The sequence below is a fragment of the Condylura cristata genome, unplaced genomic scaffold, assembly GCF_000260355.1.
Source record: "Condylura cristata isolate star-nosed mole 26May11 unplaced genomic scaffold, ConCri1.0 scaffold00004, whole genome shotgun sequence".
In the NCBI taxonomy this organism is placed as follows: Eukaryota; Metazoa; Chordata; class Mammalia; order Eulipotyphla; family Talpidae; genus Condylura; species Condylura cristata.
The window spans coordinates 15,884,720-15,904,125 of record NW_004567105.1 but is presented as its reverse complement, the minus strand read 5'-3'; the positions used below and the strand labels follow the sequence as shown (position 1 = coordinate 15,904,125).

The 19,406-nt window shown below is 33.9% G+C and overlaps 1 protein-coding gene across 2 annotated transcripts in view; it reads right to left on the bottom strand.

The window, feature by feature from the left end:
• Positions 1-19,406, bottom strand: part of CEP83 (centrosomal protein 83kDa) — a 71,330-nt gene that overhangs the window by 14,893 nt on the left and 37,031 nt on the right. For both annotated transcript variants that reach the window (XR_001145031.1, XM_004675809.2), the window contains exons 7-10: positions 17,338-17,469; positions 11,090-11,204; positions 9,761-9,905; positions 9,508-9,657 (exon numbers count right to left, since the gene is read on the bottom strand). Coding sequence is in view for 1 of the 2 variants with exons in the window: in XM_004675809.2 (XP_004675866.1) it covers positions 9,508-9,657; positions 9,761-9,905; positions 11,090-11,204; positions 17,338-17,469 (542 nt within the window). In the remaining variant the exon portion in view is untranslated. The remainder of the gene's footprint in view (positions 1-9,507; positions 9,658-9,760; positions 9,906-11,089; positions 11,205-17,337; positions 17,470-19,406) is intronic.

Here is a 19,406-nt window from a genome sequence, read left to right as displayed (position 1 = left end):
CACCCCTGAGCCTCTAGCCTGTACCCCAGTTCTGTATGCATAAATAAATAAATCTTAAAAAAAAATAAAAAAAAAAAAGTGCAGATGTGTAAAATGACTGGAGAATATTACATGAAAGAAACCATAAGACCCAAGATTTCCTAAGATGTTCACATACAAACACCAGCATCCCTGGATCTTAGGAACAAAGTAGTGTCCCTTTTGATGAGAAAGCTTTGAGCATTCAGATGTATCACAAAAAAAGCAAAAGAAAGTATGTCTCAGAAGTACAAAATACAAAGAAAGTAAATTAATATTCACTGGAAATCAGTAAAGGCAACCTAAGAGAAATACAACTTGAACAGAACCGTAGGGCAATAGAAAAGTCAGTTGTAAAGAAATTGAAGATACAGGTGAAGAAATAATTGCCAAAGACTCTAGAGGAAAGAGAAGGACATTTTTTCCAATTAGAGGATTAAAAGCACTATTCACTTTCGAAGTAAAGGGAGAAAGGATATCTTACTAAAACAAAGAGGAGAGAATGAAGATACAGAAATTCTCAAATAGTGAAACACTGAAAGAATTCATATCCAAAAGTCTTTGCTTAGTTACTGTGAGAACACAGTTGTACAGTACACAAAGAATTTCCAAGCTGAATGGGAAGCAAGGAAATTGGGCTAATAGACTGGACAGGGGTGGGGATGGAGTACAAGAGTTCAACATCTTCAATAAAGAGGGAAAAAGTTGTAATTTAAATGATAAATTATAAGAGAGATAGCTTAGTGTAGGGCTGTTGAAGTGAAATAAAGAGAATGCCAGATTGAAGATAAACTGTAAGGCTAACGCTTTGGATGGATCAACAATCTAGATGCCATAGCTACAAACAACAATGGCTAAAGATATAAAACAGAAAAAAAAGTTAAGCTAGAAGTCAAGGTCCTTAAAGACCACTGGGGATATTCCTGAGATCAGTATTTGGCAAAGAAAAAGACAGGGCTAAGATAACATCTAGATAGCAAAGGAAAAACTACTTTAAAGTTAGTCAAATAACTGTCTGAAAAAGAATGGGGTAGACAAATGCTGACGCCCCATCTTGGTCCCTAAGCTGCAGGAAAGGAAAAGATGAGTAATTCCATGTAAAAGGGTTGCCAGTTTTATATGACATATGGGCAAAATCATGTTTTAGTGAAGGTTATTAAAAAAATGTTGAGATTGCAAAAACTGTACTGGGTAATAGAAGAGGGGCTTCAGAAGCTCTAGCAAACACTGTTAAAAGCAGAATTTTAAAAGGTTGGTGGTGGATAGAAATCATAAAGGATGGATAAGTTAGAGAATGAATGCTCCCCTCAGCAGTGTATTTCAGTAGCTCTACCTTTTCTACTTCCCACTCTGTCTCTGGTGAATTATCTCATTACCCTGCACTTCTGGCCTACACCCCACGTTGTCCATGAATAATTAACAAATCTTAAAAAAAAGAAAACTAAAAAACTTTAATGAAAGAAATTAAAAATGACTTAAGTGGAGAGATTTGCTATACACATAGACTGGGCAGGATATTGATATAACATCTCCTCAAATAGAGCTACAAATTGCAATGCAATCCCAATCAAAATTCTACCAAGATTTTTTGCAAAAGATGACCACCTGATTTTTTAAATTTTATGTAGAAAGACAAAGGACCTAAACAAGTGCCTGAAAGACACAGAAGCACCTAAACAGAAAAACAGAAACAACATAATCTTAACCAAGGAGTACCAGGTAGAAGGCTTTCACTATCTGAATCAAACAATATAAAGGTGCAGCTGCAGACTAACAGCAGTGTCAAGACATACATTTAGATCACTGAAATGGAAGAGTCCAGAGATGCACACACACCGATATGATTAACTGATCTTCAAAAAAAATCAATAATCAACAGGGGGAAAGATGTCTTCAACAAATGGTATTGGATCAACTGGATACCTATAAGGAAGTAAAGATGAATGGCTATACTATTACTTCACAGCATATAAAAAATAAATTGAATCATAAAATCTAAACAAAGATTAAAAATTTAAATCTTCTAGAAAATAGCAAAAGTATTTGTGACACAGTATTAGGCAAAGATTAAACACAAAAAATAGAAACTAGAAAAGAAAATTTAATAAAACTGATTTCCTCAAAATGGAAAACTTCCTTCCAATAAACATACACACAAAAAGAATCAAGAAAAGTTCAAGTATGAAATTGTATTGGTAACACGTATGTGACAAAGGGTTTGTATGCAAACACAAAGAGTTATTACAATTCAATTAGAAAGTAACTGCCCAGTTTTAACAATGGGCATATTACTTGAACAGATTCTTCACAAGAGTGAAATGGCCTATGAATCCAAGGAAAGATGCTAACCACACTAACTACACAGGAAAATGAAATTAAGAACACAGTGACTTATTACTACACATCTATTAAAATCACTAAGTTAATAATACTACCAAAAACAAGTGTCACAGTGATTTATTACTACACATCTACTGGAATCACTAAGTTAATAATACTACCAAAAACAAGTGTCACTGACAAGTGTTATGAAAACAGATGGTACTCTCATATGTTGCTACTGGAAATGAAAAAAAATAGTACCACCACTTTGGAAAGCAAGATTGCTACAACTTATAAAATCAAACTTACATATAAATACATGACTCAACAATCTCATTTCTACATATTTAACCAAGAGAAATAAAAACATGTACAAGACTTATACATGAATGTTTTAGCAGCATTATTCGTAATATCCCAAACTAAAAACCTAGCTGTCCACCAGAAGAATGGAGAAACAAATCATATTAAACAACAATTAAAAGGAATATACTAATATATGTAACAACATGAGTAAATCAGGGTGCTTAAGACTAGAATTTAAGGGGAGTTCAAGAACAAATACAAGGAAACTTTTAGGGTGCTGGAACTTTGTTATGGTGAGTATACAACTGTATAAAATTATAAAAATTTATCATAAATGATGTATTCAACATATTAAACACCAAAGAGACTAAAAATTTATGGCAAAAAGCACAAAAAGATGATAAAAGGAGAAATTAATAAGGTGGCAAATAAATGAAAATGACTCAGTAAATGAAAATTCTAGTTGAAAGACAAGGTAAGAAATGCCCAGAAAAACACTAACTCAAAAAGACATAGGCACCCCCTATGTTGACTGCAGCATTTTTTATAAGTCAGATATGAAAAAATATCTACTTATGAATGAATGGAGAAGATACACACACATGCACACTCAACTACTATTCAGGTGTAAAGATCATTGCTATTTGTGACTTGTGCTAAGTAAGACAGAGTAAGAAATCTGTATCATTTCACTCATATGGAATATAAAGAAACAGTTCAAAACAAACCATTAGCTACAAAGGACAGGTTGATGGTTACTGAAAAAGAAGAGGTTTGGAGTAAGTGAAAAAGATATAGGATGTGATAGTATGGAGTGGATAAAAACTCGTTTTGGTGATGATCATGATATAATACATATAGAGAAGATGAAGAATGAAACTGTACACATGAAACAAATATCATAAGCCAATGTTATGTCAAATGAAATTAAACTTTCACAGAGAAGACGTTTAAAAATAAAAACTTTGCAGATCTCTATGCAAATAAATTTGAAAACTGATTTTCAAAACTGATCTCAAAAGTGCGCTTACAGAGGTCCATTTCTGTAAGAGAATAAGATAGTTACCAGGAAGCTATTTCAGACGAGGCACAAGCCTAAATGACTTCACAACCTTCAGATAGGACCACTGTAATATATTGGTCCCAAACCACCAGAAGTCAAGGAAAATGTCATACTTTTTCTTGTTATTAGCAAGAACAACAATGCCTAAACCTGATAAAGACATTACAAAAATAGAAAGGAAAAAAAAAAGACCAAATACAACATAAAGCATTAATAAATAGGACACACCATCATCTTCAACCAAAATAGACAGAAAAAAATCAAGAGGTTTATTCCAGAAATTCAAGTTGGCTCAATACTGGGAAATCCACTGATATATATATATATATATTTCTGATATATATATATATATATATGTGTGTGTGTACGTACATTTTATGTGTGTGTGTGTGTGTGTGTGTATAAAGTTATTTATGCATACAGTACTGGGGTACAGGCCAGAAGTGCAGGGGCAGTGAGAGGTTTCACCAGAGACAGAGCGGGAAGCAGCACAGGCAGACTGACCAAGTACACTGCTGAGGGGAGCAGGGGCAAGACAGGAGAGGTCTGCCGTGCCATGTGGGTCAGCTCCCAGGCAGGGATCAAACTGCTACCAAAGCAGCCCAGGCCAGCTCCACAGTGCTGTGCTTTAAATTCACTGCGCCACCAGGAAGGGCCAAACCACTGATGTCTCATAAAAATGGCAATGGGGCCCTCCATGCCGTGCCATGGTGGTGCAGCGGGTAAAAGCACAGCACTAAGAAGCAAAAGCCACTTCAGCATGAGTGACCCACATGGCGCGGCAGACCTCCTGACCTGCCTGCTGCTCCCCCCAGCACTATACTTCGTCAGTCAGCCTGTTCTGCTTCCCACTGTTTCTGGTGAATCCTCTCACTGCCCCTGCACCTCTGGCCTGTACCCCAGTTCTGTATGCATAAATAAATCTTTAAAAAAATGCTTGATTAAAATCTTAAAGCCAACATCTTAATTACTGGGGAAAACAGACATTTCTACACTGACTGAGAACAAGGGAAGGATGCTCACTACCTCTGAAACTACTCAATGCTATATAGTCAGTTCTGTTAGTGTATTTAGATAGAGGTATAAGCATTGGTAAAGTAGAATTGTATTTTTAGATATGACATGATGAAACTTGAGAAATCCTAGCTAATATACAATAAAATTAATTCAAAACCGTGAAATTAAGTTAGCAGAATACAAAACCAACATATAGACATTGAGTCTTCACAAACAATAACCCGTCAAAATGGTGGTCTTGGGGGCCTCCCTGTTGGCCTATGGGTTAAGTCTCAGCCCTATCACCAGCATGACGTGAGTTCAATCCCCAACCAGGGAGCTGACCCATATATGGCCAAGCAGTCCTCTCCTGTCACGCCCACTGTTCCACTTAGCAGTGTATTTCAGTAAATCTGCTTATTGTGACTCCTATTCTGTCTCTGGTAAATCCTCTTTATTTTTGCGTACTTCTGGCCTACCCCAGTTCTTCTATGCAAAAATTTAAAAGATTTTTAAAAAGTAATAAAAATGGGGGGAAGAAGACTAAACACACATTTACAATGGCACCAAAGATGAATACTTGTTTGGGAATAAACAAAAAAGTTGTCAAATTTAAAAGTTTTAGAAACTCCTGAAAGACATCAATGAGAATTTCAGTAAGACAAATAAATCTATTTTCTTGGCTAGAACTTACATCTTAAAGACGACAGATCTCTCCAAGTTAGTAGAAACATTTGATACAATCCCAATAAACATTATCAACAAAGCTTTTTATGAAGCTAGACACTGGTATTCAAAACTTCAGATAGAAAAATATGAAAAAAAAACTGCAAGAGAGAAACTACAAAGGTAGAATAATCCAATCATACATTAAAACATACTATAAAGCCTTTATAATTAAACTATTATGGCAGTGCAAATGAAAAGATGAGTGTCTTTATGAGTCAATGGAACAAAGAAAGCTTCTTAATAAAAGACAACTGATTAGCTATTCAGCAAAAAGTAAAAGCAAAATCCATCCCTCACAATGAAAGAACACACTCTAAATGCAAAAAGAAAAGGAAAGTATACAAGAAAAAGTAAATTCCTCTTTAACATCAGTTCAGAAGAGTATGACAGAGGCAATTAAAGACTTAAATTTGAGTACAGAATAAAACAACTGTTAAAAATAAACAAGTGAAACAACTGACAAATTAGGACAGATTTGCAGTATGTATCAAAGTTAAAACGCTAAAAATTCCCACCATATAAGGAGTTTTAAAAGTAAAGGGGTGGGCCCTCCCTGGTGGCGCAGCGGGTTAAAGCACAGCACTGAGAATCTAAAGCCACTTCCGCATGAGTCCGATTCCCCCCTGCCCTGGAGGTGACCACATGGTGTGGCAGACCTCTCCTGGCCCGCCCGCTGCTCCCCTCAGCAGTGTACTTCCTCCATCTGCTTGTTCTGTTCCCCACTCTGTCTCTGGTGAAGCCTCTCGCCGCCCCGGAGCCTCTGGCCTGTACCCCAGTTCTGTATGCACAAATAAATCTTTAAAAAAAAAAGGGGTGAACAAAAAGCAAATCAAAGAAATAGACAATTCATTAAAAAGGTAAAATATAGCTCCTAAATATAAGATAGATTATCCAATCTCATTCATAATGACCAATGCAAATTAAACTAAAATTAGATATGAAATAGTACAATTTACCAGGATAGAAACTGGCAGTATTTAACAAAACTGACATTTAACTTTTGACCTGCTTACTCACTTTAGAAAGTTACCCTTAAAACGATCCCAACAATGAGGTTCCTCAAAATACTAAACATGGAGCTTCCATATGATCCAGCAATCCCACTCTTAGGTATCTACCCAAAAGACACAAAAACACTGATTCAAAAAGACACCTGCACCCCCCATGTTTATTGCTGCTTTATTTACAACTGGAAAGACATGAAAATAGCTCAGATGCCCAAAAGTGGATGACTGGATTAAAAAGATGTGGTACATATACACAATGGAGTATTACTCGGCAACCAAAAAAATAAACACATGCAGCAACATGGATGGAGCTGGAAAAGATCGTGCTTAGTGAAAGAAAAGGAAAAATATCAGATGGTTTCACTCATAACAGGAATATAATGGACCAGGCGAGAAAATAATAGTGAGCAGCTATATACCAGAGACATTTTATGGGGGTGGATTAGGGAATGGGATCAAAAACAATAGGGGGAAGGAAATGCACTGGACTATGGTGATGGCACATGGGTGATTTGGTGATGGGAAGCCCACAGGGATTACAACTAAGATGGAAAAATACACAAAATGATGTAAAAATAAACTATTATATTATTCAAAAAAAAAACTTCCAACAATGTTAATACAAACATGTACAAGATTAAGAGTATTGATTGTAGAACTGTAATGACAGAATGCTGGAAAAAAATGATTATTCAAACCTAGGAAAGGCGGTTGAATAAACACTGGTACATACATGGCGTGCTATGCAGCTGTAAGAAAAAAGAAAAGAAACCTCAATGAACTAACATCAATCATTTCTAGGACACATTAATGTGAAAGAAGGGAAAATAAAATATATGTGATTCTTCCATTTGTGAAGAAAAATAAGAATAAATATAGGGGTACAGGATAAATGAGAAAGCATGAGGGAATGGAAACAGGATAAAATGAAGAGCGACACTTTTTAAAGATTTTTTTGGAATACATTTTGTCTGTTAGAATAACATTCATGTTTCACACAGTTGAATCCAATAAGTATAAGAAGAGAACCAAAAATGGGATAAAAGAGAGAAATGTGCCAAAATGGAATAAAAAATTAAATGTTTTATAAATGAATGAAACAACCACGGTGAAGGGGAAGTTGGGGAACAAACACCTAACTCTGGAAACAGAATTTTGATTATATAATCTAAGGTTAAAGACACAAACTATACAGTAGTTGACATGTTTGTTTTTCACACATGACAAGCTAGCAATTCCAAAATTATTTATGTGTATTCTAAGAAATTAGTAACTACAAACTTATGGATAAGAAGAATACAATTTTTCACTGTCAAAGAAGGGAATAAGAAAAGAAGAAATGATATAATGAACACCATGGTGTTGAACTGGATTTGGAAAAAATATTTCATGATTATTAATATATATACAAACAGAAAACAAAAATATGTGTGTATCTGTATACATAAATATATTTCCTAGCTCAATTCATTGAGAAGGTCTACAAATAATGACATCATAGCATCAGTAAGTACACCTAGAGCTAGATTCTTGTTTCCAAACTTGGTCCCTTAATGTAAAGTAGAGGACTGTGGACAAATGGTTGGTTTCAGGCCTCAGGCACATAAAGTACAAGACGAATCCAGAATACCTTGTAATGACAAAGTAAAGATGACCTAAAACAATACTGGGGTCATATAAGAAGGACATAGAAATCGACCTTAAAGAGCTTCCTATAGACAAATATGAGACAATTTGAGCAACAAAATGATAAAAAAGAAATGATCACATAGTATAAGAATCCTATCCTATGGTTGTGCAAAGGGTTAAGTCTCAGCATTATGAAGCTATCAGGAGCTCACCCACAGCGAACAGCAGACATCTCCTGCCTTGCCAGTTTACTGTTCCCAGCAGCAGTGTTATTTCATTCAGCTAATCTGCCTGTTCTCCCCATGCTATCGCTGGTGAGTCCTCAACCCTCCACCCCACCGGCTCCATACACACACAAATACCTCTGGCCTATAAATCTTTATTAAAAAAAAAAAAAAAAACATATGCCCATGCTAATGTAAATATTTAGAGGAAAGAGAAAGTTTTCCAGATGATTTCAACTAATAAATTTAGATGGGGGCCCTCCCTGGTGGCGCAAGCTGGCCACAGCCGATCCCTGCCCCAGAGGTGATTCACATGGCTCCATAGACCTCTCCTGACTAGCCTGCTGCTCCCCTCAGCAGTGTACTTTGTCGATCTGCCTGTTCTGCTCCCAGCTCTGTCTCCGGTCAATCTGTCTCTGGTTAATCACCACCCCTGCATCTTTGGTCTCTACTCCTGTTCTATATGTGTAAATAATTTTTTTTAAATGAGGAAATGTCTATTATTAATAAATAAATGTAGATGGGATGATGGAAATAGAACAACATTTGGCAAACTACTATACTAATTGTTTCAAACAAGAGTTATTAATGGATATTGAAATTAGTAGAACACTGTATGGTCAGACTATATACACAGTCTCAAAGTATCACCCTATAAGATAATTATCTACTTTAAAGAGGAAAATATCAGCTATTTTTATAGTGAGAAAATCTGGCAGATACTACCTTAACCAAGGGATCAAAGTTTAGTGATTAGTAAGGAACACATTCCATACCTCCAAATAGGAGTGGCCAAATGACTTACACTGTTGTTTTTGCTCAAAAATGCGTAACCTAAACTTAATCATAAAGAAATAAGAAACCCAAATTGAAGGATAATCTGCAAATTTACTGACCAGCACTTTCAAAAGTATTGATATATTCAGGATTAAAGGAGACTAAAGACAATGTGTAACCCTAGATTGGAACTCACTAGGACAATTAGTAAAATTCAAATAAAATCTATGGGTTTAAAACCAGTAATGTTTATCTGATTTCCTGATTACATTAATGCTAGTTTCTTAGTTTTGGTTGTCATAACAGCTATATAAAACACTAACATTTGAGTGTCTGGGTAAAGATTATATAGAATTCTCGGTACTTTTACAATGACTTGTCAGCTCTGAAATAATTTCAAAATGAAAAGTTTAAAATACAAATATGTATATATAACCTAATACTCTGAAGCTCCCTTCTGGCTGACTCTTCTGCCATCTGGGAAGCCCGCAACTTCTCTTCACACTGATCCTTTTCAGATTGCCTCCAGACGTCATTTTCCAATTTCATTTTCTCTAGCTCTGCTAATCTGGTCTCAAGTTCTAGCCTAAAAACAACAGATGATAATTATGTTTGGAGAACAATAAGGATATGACATCAAAATATTTCATCTGTAAGAAGAATTAGTACTATAGAAGGCAAGCACTTACTTTTCATCTTGTAATACCACAAGTTTTTGATAACCTTCTTCTTTGGCAGCTTGTACCTTACGTATTAATTCACGATCCTTTTCTACTAGAAGCACTTTGTGGTGTTCAACAGTTGACTTGAGAATCTCGTTGTCTGTCTGTAACCCTGGTATTTTATTTTTAAAGAGAAAAATCTGTTAACAGGAAAAAAAATCCCAACTGACAGCAAACATTCATAAATTAGTAAGACAAAAGAATGTAGAAAATAAGTCTCTGAAGATATGTATTCTCAAAGATAGATTGTTGATAAAATTCCCTTAAGAATAAAACACTAGAATTAAATTTTCTATCATTTTATTTACACAACCTTTAGTAAAAGGTTATAAACTTTTACTCATTGAATCTTGAAATCTGAGAGTATTAATGTGGATGACATCTAAAGACGTTTAAGTACTTAACCTCTTAGTGAATAAAATCATAGAATCCTTCCAAATCCATTGCTCCAGAATTAAGATTTTTAGTAAAACTATAAATTGGAAACTTTCAAGTTGGTTCATTGAATTCACAAATCTTCCTTATAATGAAATGACAATTATTTTGCAGATGTCAAACTAAAGCAAAATCATATCCTACTCAAATGTAAATAACGCAGAAATGGATCTCATCTTGACGTTCCTGAATACTCATTCTCTAATAACAGGAAAACCCATGAGTAAATTGGCATAAATTCAAGTAGAAATTAGCAAGTAAAAACATCAAATAGAAAAGTAGAAACATCGAGTAGACATTAACAATGCAAACAATAATTCTTCATGAACTTGGTCTATGAGGTCTTCCAGTTCACTACAGATCAATATGAATTACAAAGGAAACTTACTAAAATACTTCATAAATGTCAGAAATAACATTTCTGTGAAATGTTGTTGAGAAGACTATTCTAATCCTATCTAAAAGTTTTTTAAAAAGACCTGGCTGACCTAGGCTCCAATAACTAGTCTAGGGTCTATGTATAACATTTTTTAATTTAAAAATTGGGCCTGGAACCACCTATCTTTTCTATATTACTTTAGAGTTAAAATAGCCTGAGATTAAAAACCAAATGGTCTAAATAAATTTAAAATTATAAAACCAGAAAGTATAGAATCCCATTTTGAAAAGTTTCAATTTATGTACTAAATACGATATAAACTTCAGATTTTTAAATCAATTCATAGAACGGCCATTTATATATCAACAAAAACAATCTATATGTTTTATGATTAAAATTCAATTAAGCTGGAAATAAAAATTCAGTCTGATCTATTTTAATAATTTGAATTTATATCTAAAAAGCAGAGAAAATCATCTTACCATCCAGTTCACTTTGAATCTTATTTTTTTCTCTTTCTAGCTCACTCTTGGCTCTTGCTGCCTCCAGTTTGATGTCTGTTATTTCTAGTTTGTTTGAATGCTTCAGTTCTTTTACCTGTTAACAATTAGAAATTAAAATTAAAAAAAGAAATTTAAATTATATTAGTAATTTCCTTGCCATTAAGTGATTACCCACAACCATTAGCAAATATGAGTAATCATTTTGGCATCAGAGTATGGAGTGTAACCTCTTGCTCCCTAGAAGTTTATACTTCGAGCATATATTGACACAGTGCTGACAACAGTACTTAGCACCAACAGTATTTTCCAAATAGAAACGAGCCATTTCTTTACAAATATCTGAGTGAGATCATCAGATTTAATCTTGCCATGAAAGGTTTAATTGCAAGTACTTGAAATTCAATAGTCAATACTGAAAGATATTTAGGGAAAATAAATGAAGTCTTCCTTAGAAAACAATGAGTAATATATTATAGGTAAAAGAGAAAGCAGCACGAGATCTGCGGAATGACAGGGTAAATATGTCATATAAAAAGCTTATCTTTTTAGCTAATGAGATGGCACAATCAACTTTCAGACAGTTAACTGCAAATGTGATAGATTCAGAAAGTGACGGCAAATAAACCCAATCGGAGGCAAAAGATTAACAAAAAGGACAAAAAAGAAGAGTCGATTTATTTGGATTACTAATGTGCTTGGTTGGAAGAAGGTTTTAAAAAGTATTATTTAAACTTTTACTGCCAAATCTTAGCTCTTTTGAAATCCTGAATGAAAACAGACCTATTAAGACTTTCCATAGTTAGCCCATAACATACCAATTTTCACTCTTCTGAGATATTTTTTGAAAGTTGACTACTTCTAGTTCATACGCAGTACCCCTTCATTCATTCATTCATTATTTGTGGAGTCCCTATTTATGGGATAGCCATTGTTTCAGGAACTGAAGACACAGCAAATAAGGAAGCTTTGTCTCATCAGTCATCTGCACTACTCTACCATTTTCCTTCTCTTACCATTTTTCTTCTGTCTTCCTTTGGTAAGGTACTTCTAAAATTAGGTACAGTACTATAAAGAGAATTTGACCAATACAGATAGAAAGGCAAGATAAACCTGCATTCTGACGTATTAACATATAAAACTATATCAATAAAAAACAACTAATATATATACAAGTCAAATATGCAAAATGTGAGGTGATGGGAACAAGAGAATAAAGGATATTCGAGTCTAATAAAACCCTACAAAAACTGCAGTTAGGAATTAGAAACAAATCAGAAAGAGATCCTAGAGTCAAAGATGGCAAGGACAAAGAATAGAAATGTCTTAAATACTTACAAAAAAAGAGTCCATCTATGAAAGATCTTGAGAGTGTTGCAAGGAATGGTTGGTTTGGTGCAAAATCCTCACTTAAAGGAAACATAGAAAAGCAAACACTGTGTTTTGCTAACCACACTAAGATGAATTCCTCCAAACTAACTGTAGGTTTTTAAATGACACTGCATAAAAAGGATACCTTGTGCTTACACCATCTTTGCATTTTTAAAATATCCATTCTGAGGTTTCTTTCTATGAAAACAAATCTCATAAACAATGATTAACTACACAAAAGCTGCCAAGAGATTATATTTATTTTAATACTTAAATTTTCTGCAGGTTGGGCTTTATTACATTCTAATTTCATGAACTGAGAGAAATTAAACTCTAAATGCTTTCAAATTTTGAAGAAATAGAGATACAATGAAAACCCAATCTCTATGGCAAATATAACTATAACCTGCTATTTTATACTAACTGTAAAAGGTTAAAAATGACATAGGAGTTCATTAACAAACCACACTTTTAATATGAGCTACTTTTAATATGAGGTGGAAAATTGGAACCATCTTATTTCATGGAATGTTGATTCAACAAAAAGAACTACAAAACAAAAACCATTTCTCAACTCATTCTCCCCTGAGATTTACTTAAAAGAGAATATTTCTAACTAAATTATAACTGAAAGAAGTCAAGGAAAGGAGGTCCATCTTCAAATCAGCTTTTATCATTGAACCACTAGTATGTGCTCAAGCCATGTATGAACTTATCCTTTCTTAAATTTACTGGTCTGTGGAGCTAGAAGATCTTTTAAGTTTCACTTTAATGCCACACTGCTGCAATCATAAAATAACGAATGTACTTAACACTAACAGTTAACTTCCTAGAAAGGTTAAGAGGTATAATTAAAAATTAAAAATACAAAAATTTATCAACTAGATGTAACAAATAGCAGCACTTCTTGTGATAACTGGAACTTAATTTCAAACAGAATAAAGTCTCTTTCTGCCTCTTTATACTTGGTTCTTAATCTTTTTTTATCAGGCCTCAAAACTTTTTTAAGAAAACTGGGAGTCTTTTCCTAAGTAAAATGCACAATATTAAATTAGTATTGTATATTATTTGAAGACACAATATTTGGAAGCCCTGTGTGCCAAGGTAAGCCTTCTTTGTACTCTACATTCACAATATGTTTTCCATGTAGCCTTTACATTCAGAACTTGTTTTGTGCTTTTTGCACACAATAAAAGCAAGTATTCACAAATTACTACCTAGTCCTACCAACAACACTGTAACAGAAAAAGTGGCAATTGGAATTTCATAGTTTCATAGTCTATGAAATTACATACACAAATCTATAGACAAAGATACATAAGAATTTATATACATATAAGAACCTATAGTTGAAAAATGTATTAGGTAGAAGTTCCTGATGCAAATTCCAAAGAATACTTAAATGCTGACCTTTCTCAAAGATCCATGATGATATGACCTCATTAACTTAGGTAACAGGGTAACTGTAGGGTGGTAATCTTAAAATGTATGTTTTATTGGAATCTGAAGAGTAAATACCTCGTAAGGTAATTAGAAGAATTCATCTCATTAAATGTGAAATGTTTTTAAGGTTGTCATATTTAGCCCATCTTCAATAGAACTTTTTAATACAAAACACTGGTAGTCACACTACCATAATTTGATTCTAAAACTTAAACATTTCAAAAACTTGTGTAACTTACACAAGTACACCCCAGGTGTTCCTTTGCATTGCAAACACCATTTGCTAGAACTGCAAAATGTTGATGAAAATTTCAAGTTGCAAAGTAAACTGTGACAGTCAGCTTTGAAAGATTTTAAAATTTCCTTCCAATAAATCTTTTTACATGGAAGATTTCAAAGATAAACTTGAAGATTTTAATATTCCATTTATATGCAAAGTAACAAACAAGCAAAGAAATACTATGAAATTGCTTTCTTCAGCAGTGTAGGATAATTATCAATACACTAATTCCATGAAAGAAACAGCAACAGAGAAGAGTATGCACAGAAAAAGAAAAAAAAGTCAAGGTCAAGACACAATTGAGTCAGGGACAGGTAACATGTGCTGTAGATAAAGCATGTGGTGGTCACTAAGAGAGTTACAAGCCTCAAGAATAACCAGCTTAGGTATTGTTCTGTGCTCCACTATCATTCAGGTTATTCCTGCAGTCTAGTATGGGTACTCAGTTCCTGAAACATTTATGAAAATAAAGTACTGTGTTTGCTTTTTTCTTTAACAAAACTGAAAATAATTTACACCACAACAAGAATCCAAAGAATTCCTATTTACTTGAATTTAACTCTTTGTGTTCTGTATTTATTTCTTTGCATACTCTATCACTGTAGGCATTCATTTGTGTATGCTGAATCTCCTATAGTTAATCAAGAAGGAACCAAATTATTTTTTAGTAGGACTTGAAAAACCTAAGTAGGCTGTGAAGGCTCTTGTGGATCAGCTCATTCAGAAGAATGCCTCATTTCACCACTGAGGAAATTGGGTCCTGATTATCAAGTAACTTGCCTTCAATAGTGATTGAAACAGTAAGGAACAAAACTTGTCAAAGAACTCAAAATTCTCAATTCTTTGTTACACTGTGTCCCCATTTAAGGATATCACCAGAGTATAATCTTTGCCATTATCATTTTCATCACCAGTTACTATTTATTGTATTTAATAATATCTTTAATCTTTAAAAAAAATCATGATAGGCATTATCCTTATTTAAAAGTTAAGCAAATCAGAAACTCACAGCTGTGGAGTGAAATGAATATGTCAGGCTACAAAGATAAAGTCACCTGATTCAAAGTCCAAGAACTTTTCCATAGTATTATTTAGGACCTTTTCCAAAATGAGTTTTTAATACTAAAAACATCTTAATTTCAACCAATAAGCTAGAAGAATATATTTGAAATAACATTTTAATAATTAAAATTTGTTCAATTGTCTATTTTTCAATTATTTTTTCTAGGTTCTACCATTTCTAAATAGAAAGACAAATAATGCTGAATTAGTTTAATAAAACCCTGACTACAAAACTACACTGTAAACTGTATAGTAAAGAAAACAAAAAATTTATATGTCCCTAGATATAACATCTACAAACAAAATATGTGCTTGCTTTGGAAAAAACTGAGTATGCAAACTCCCAAACAAGCCATCTTTCAGATACCTAATGTAATGCTTTTGGCATTTCAGGCACAAAAATTCCAATTTTTCCTTATACTTAAAGAAGACTATCAAGGTTACATTCATATTGCAGATACTGAGGTTTATAAAATCAGAATACAACTTTATTAATTACGAGAAAAAACTACTAGGATATTTACATCTGAAGAACCAGTGCATCCTCACCTACAGTTAAAATTACAAGAAGATTTAAGTAACAGAAGTTGCTTGGTGATCACAGAATCAGAACAAATGGAGTGAGATAAACGGATCATCTCATGGCCACAAATTATAATAGATTGATGTATTCCTGCACACAGTAGAATAGTAGGAATGACCTTTTCAATGGGAGCATAACTGTCCAATTCTACTGACTAAAACTCTCTCTTCCCCTTGTTATAGTCACCGCTTGCCTCTTCTCAAGTAATTCCTTAGTCAAGGAGTTTATGATGAAGACATTATTCCTTAGATATATCCATGTAATTTTATCAAGCTAAAATAAATTCCCTCAGGTTGGAAGCCATTTTGTTTATCTAAGTCTAGTCTTGGTCTGATAGAAAACACAATGATTTCACCATCAGAAACCAGTCTTATTTCTAAACTTTTTTAGATGTCCCAGATATTAATATCTGAGTACATAAATGATTTTATTTTAAACCCTGTGTTAAATGTTTTATGTATAGCATCTCTTTTAATCATTGCCACACACTTCAAGATAGGTATCAGTCTCATTTTATACAAGAAAACACTTTGGTTTTCAGCAAGGAAGTAAATTACCTAAAGTTGTATAGTAAGACAAAAAATGGAATATGAATCCAGTATCTCTGACTCCAGTGCTGATACTCCTATTCACTATTTATTCCATAAATCGTTTTATCAGTGCAAGCCTACATTTCCAGTTACTGAAAGAAAAGCCCCTGTAAAGTTGTTAAGAAAAACAGCACATTAAACAAGTTCAAATCCTTACATTCTTCAATAACAACACAAATGCAGACCATGCTAACACCAATATACTCATTTAACAAACATTCAGAATATCTACTGCATGCCAGCATTATTGCAGGAATGGAAGATAAAACAGTAATGAAAGTAGTGTCCTTGTTTTCTTGGTTCTTATAATTGGTGAAAGGAAAGGGAGTAGGAAAGACAGACAAAAAATACACAACCATAAACATATCAGATGTGTTATGAGTTAAACAGAAAAATAAAACAGGTAAGGAAGATAAGAGATGAAGGCAGAGGATAAGGGGGCAGTGGTATTTTACAAAAGAACCAGGAGGAAAAGCCAGTGAATATATGAGGGAAGACTATGCCAGGCCAACAAGTTTTGTTTTAAAGATCCTTCGGTAGAACTGAACTTGCTCAAAGAAGAGTAAAAAGGCCAGTGAGGCTGAAGCAAAGTGAATAGGAGGGGAAATGAATTGTAATGGCAGTGGAAAGCATGCAGGGGCCAAATCAGAATGAGATTTAAATAGGTAAAAACAAAACAACCAGTGAGGCAGTCACTGTAAAATTGGAGCTTAAAGAGATTATGGCGTGGACTTAGAATGGTCACAGAAGTGCTAAGATATGGTCAGATTCTGCATGAATTTGGAAGGTAAAATGACAAGAGATTTCAATGTGGAAGCTTAAATCACTTAATGTAAAATTCTTTGCCATTTTCCAATGAAAAGCATTTTAAAGAATGAAGTAGAAACATAAGATGACTTACATTACTGGTCAGCGTATTTATTTCTTGTTCAGCTTTATGCAGTTTACTGATTAAAACGGTATTCTGTTCATTGCTTGATTGTAGCTCTTTTTCCATGTGTTCAGCCTGTAGTTTAGCTGACTGTTTTTCTGCCTTTTATAAAAAAAATTTAAATTTCTAAGTGATTTTTTACATTTATATCAAAATAAGCACTGCTTAAAATGTACATACTACTACCAAAGCCTCAAAAATGTTAACAAGTACTAAAGTAACAAGAGTTTTCTCAAAGTAACTGGTAGAATTCAAACCAAAGATACTGGGGTATCAGGAAAAACATGACACATTTTTCATTTTTTCAAAGATCATTTATTTATTTAAAGGACAAAGATCAATCGATAATATACTGCCCGTTTTGTTTGATAACCTTTTTCCATCTTTCAATGAGCTTCATCATCCCTTATTCATAGAAGGACCTGTCTTTAACAGCAAAAAACCGAGCCAGGTACTGTTGACAGACTCATCTGAACTGAACATTATCCCACGCACAGAGTTTTGAAGAGTGAAACAAGTGGAAGACTGATGGAGCACAGTGAAGTGAGTGTGGTGGATGTGGCAACACATCTGTCCAAGCTCCAATAATTTCTGATGGGTGATAAATTTGTATACAGTCTCGTGTTGTCTTGATGGAACATAACTCCTTTACAATTAAACGCTGGATGTTTCTGTATTATGGATTTGTTCAAACTGTCCAACTGCTGACAGCACACATTCAAATTAATTGTTTAGTTCCTTGGTAGGAGCTTGAAAAACACACCTTTAAAATCCCACTACCCTGAGAGCATAACCTTCCTCTGATAAATGCTTGCTTTCGATGTCCTTTGAGGCATTTGTGCAACACACTGTTGAAAACAATCCACTTAGCATCAGTTATCAGTCACTTCAATAAAGGATCGTTTTCTTCATGTTTAATGAGCATATGGAGATGTTTATACACACAGTCAAATGAACTTCTTTGAGGTCAAATATCGAATACTGAACCCAAATATCAAGATTGCTTATGTTTCCCAGCTTTTTCAGGCAGTCATAAATGCTTGAATTACAGATGTTCCAAGTTTTAGCAGTCTTCTGTATCTTATACCATGGGTTTGACTTGATCAATGCCTTTTATTTTATCATCATTTTACTCGATGGGGTTCTCTGACTGTGCAACATCATTGAGATCAAAATCACCAGCACAGACTTTTGTGAACCACTCTTGGCAGTGATGCTCTTTTATAGCATTCTAACCCTAAACTTTATGCAACTTTCATAAGCTTGATGCGCATTCTTCCTTTTAAGAAAGTAAAGCAGTAAAACAGGGTGAAAATGCAGAATTTGTTCTTCCAATTTCAACATGTTGTAGAATCTCCAAAACTCAATCAGATCCAATTTTTTTCTTAAACTGAAGCTAGATCTATCAACTGTCAAATAACTACCTATAACATAGATGCAAATTACTCTTACTTTCAAAAATGAGCTAGTGCCATCTGTTGCAAAAAGGTGTCACGGCTTTTCCAACAACCCAATATTTGTTCCAAGAAATATGCAACAAAGGTATTTGTTACATATCAACAGCCACCAGCAAAACAAAGATGCAGACACTTCTCTCAAATTAGTACCTAGTATGTTCACTTGATTTTTATTGCTGACACAATTTTAACAAACTTTTTTTCAGGTCAAGTTCATAGTAAAATACAAAAAAGTATGTTAGAAGACAGAAGAGAGGGCTGACTTATAGCAGTAAGAACGAGAACTGAAAATCCAGTATCAGTATTTTAAAAAGAGAGATTCAAAATCCTCAACCAGCCTGGATCCCTTAGAAGTATAAATAACGAGAACTAGATACCACTTGACTTCACAGTAATAAAATTGAGACTTAATGAAGTTTGTCAAGAAAATGTCTGGTTGTATTTTAACTTAGGAAAGAAAACTAAGTTTTTGTTTTGTTTTGTTTTGTTTTTATTTTTTTTATTATTTTTTATTTTTTTTAAAGATTTATTTATTTGTACATACAGAACTGGGGTACAGGCCAGAGGCTCAGGGGCGGTGAG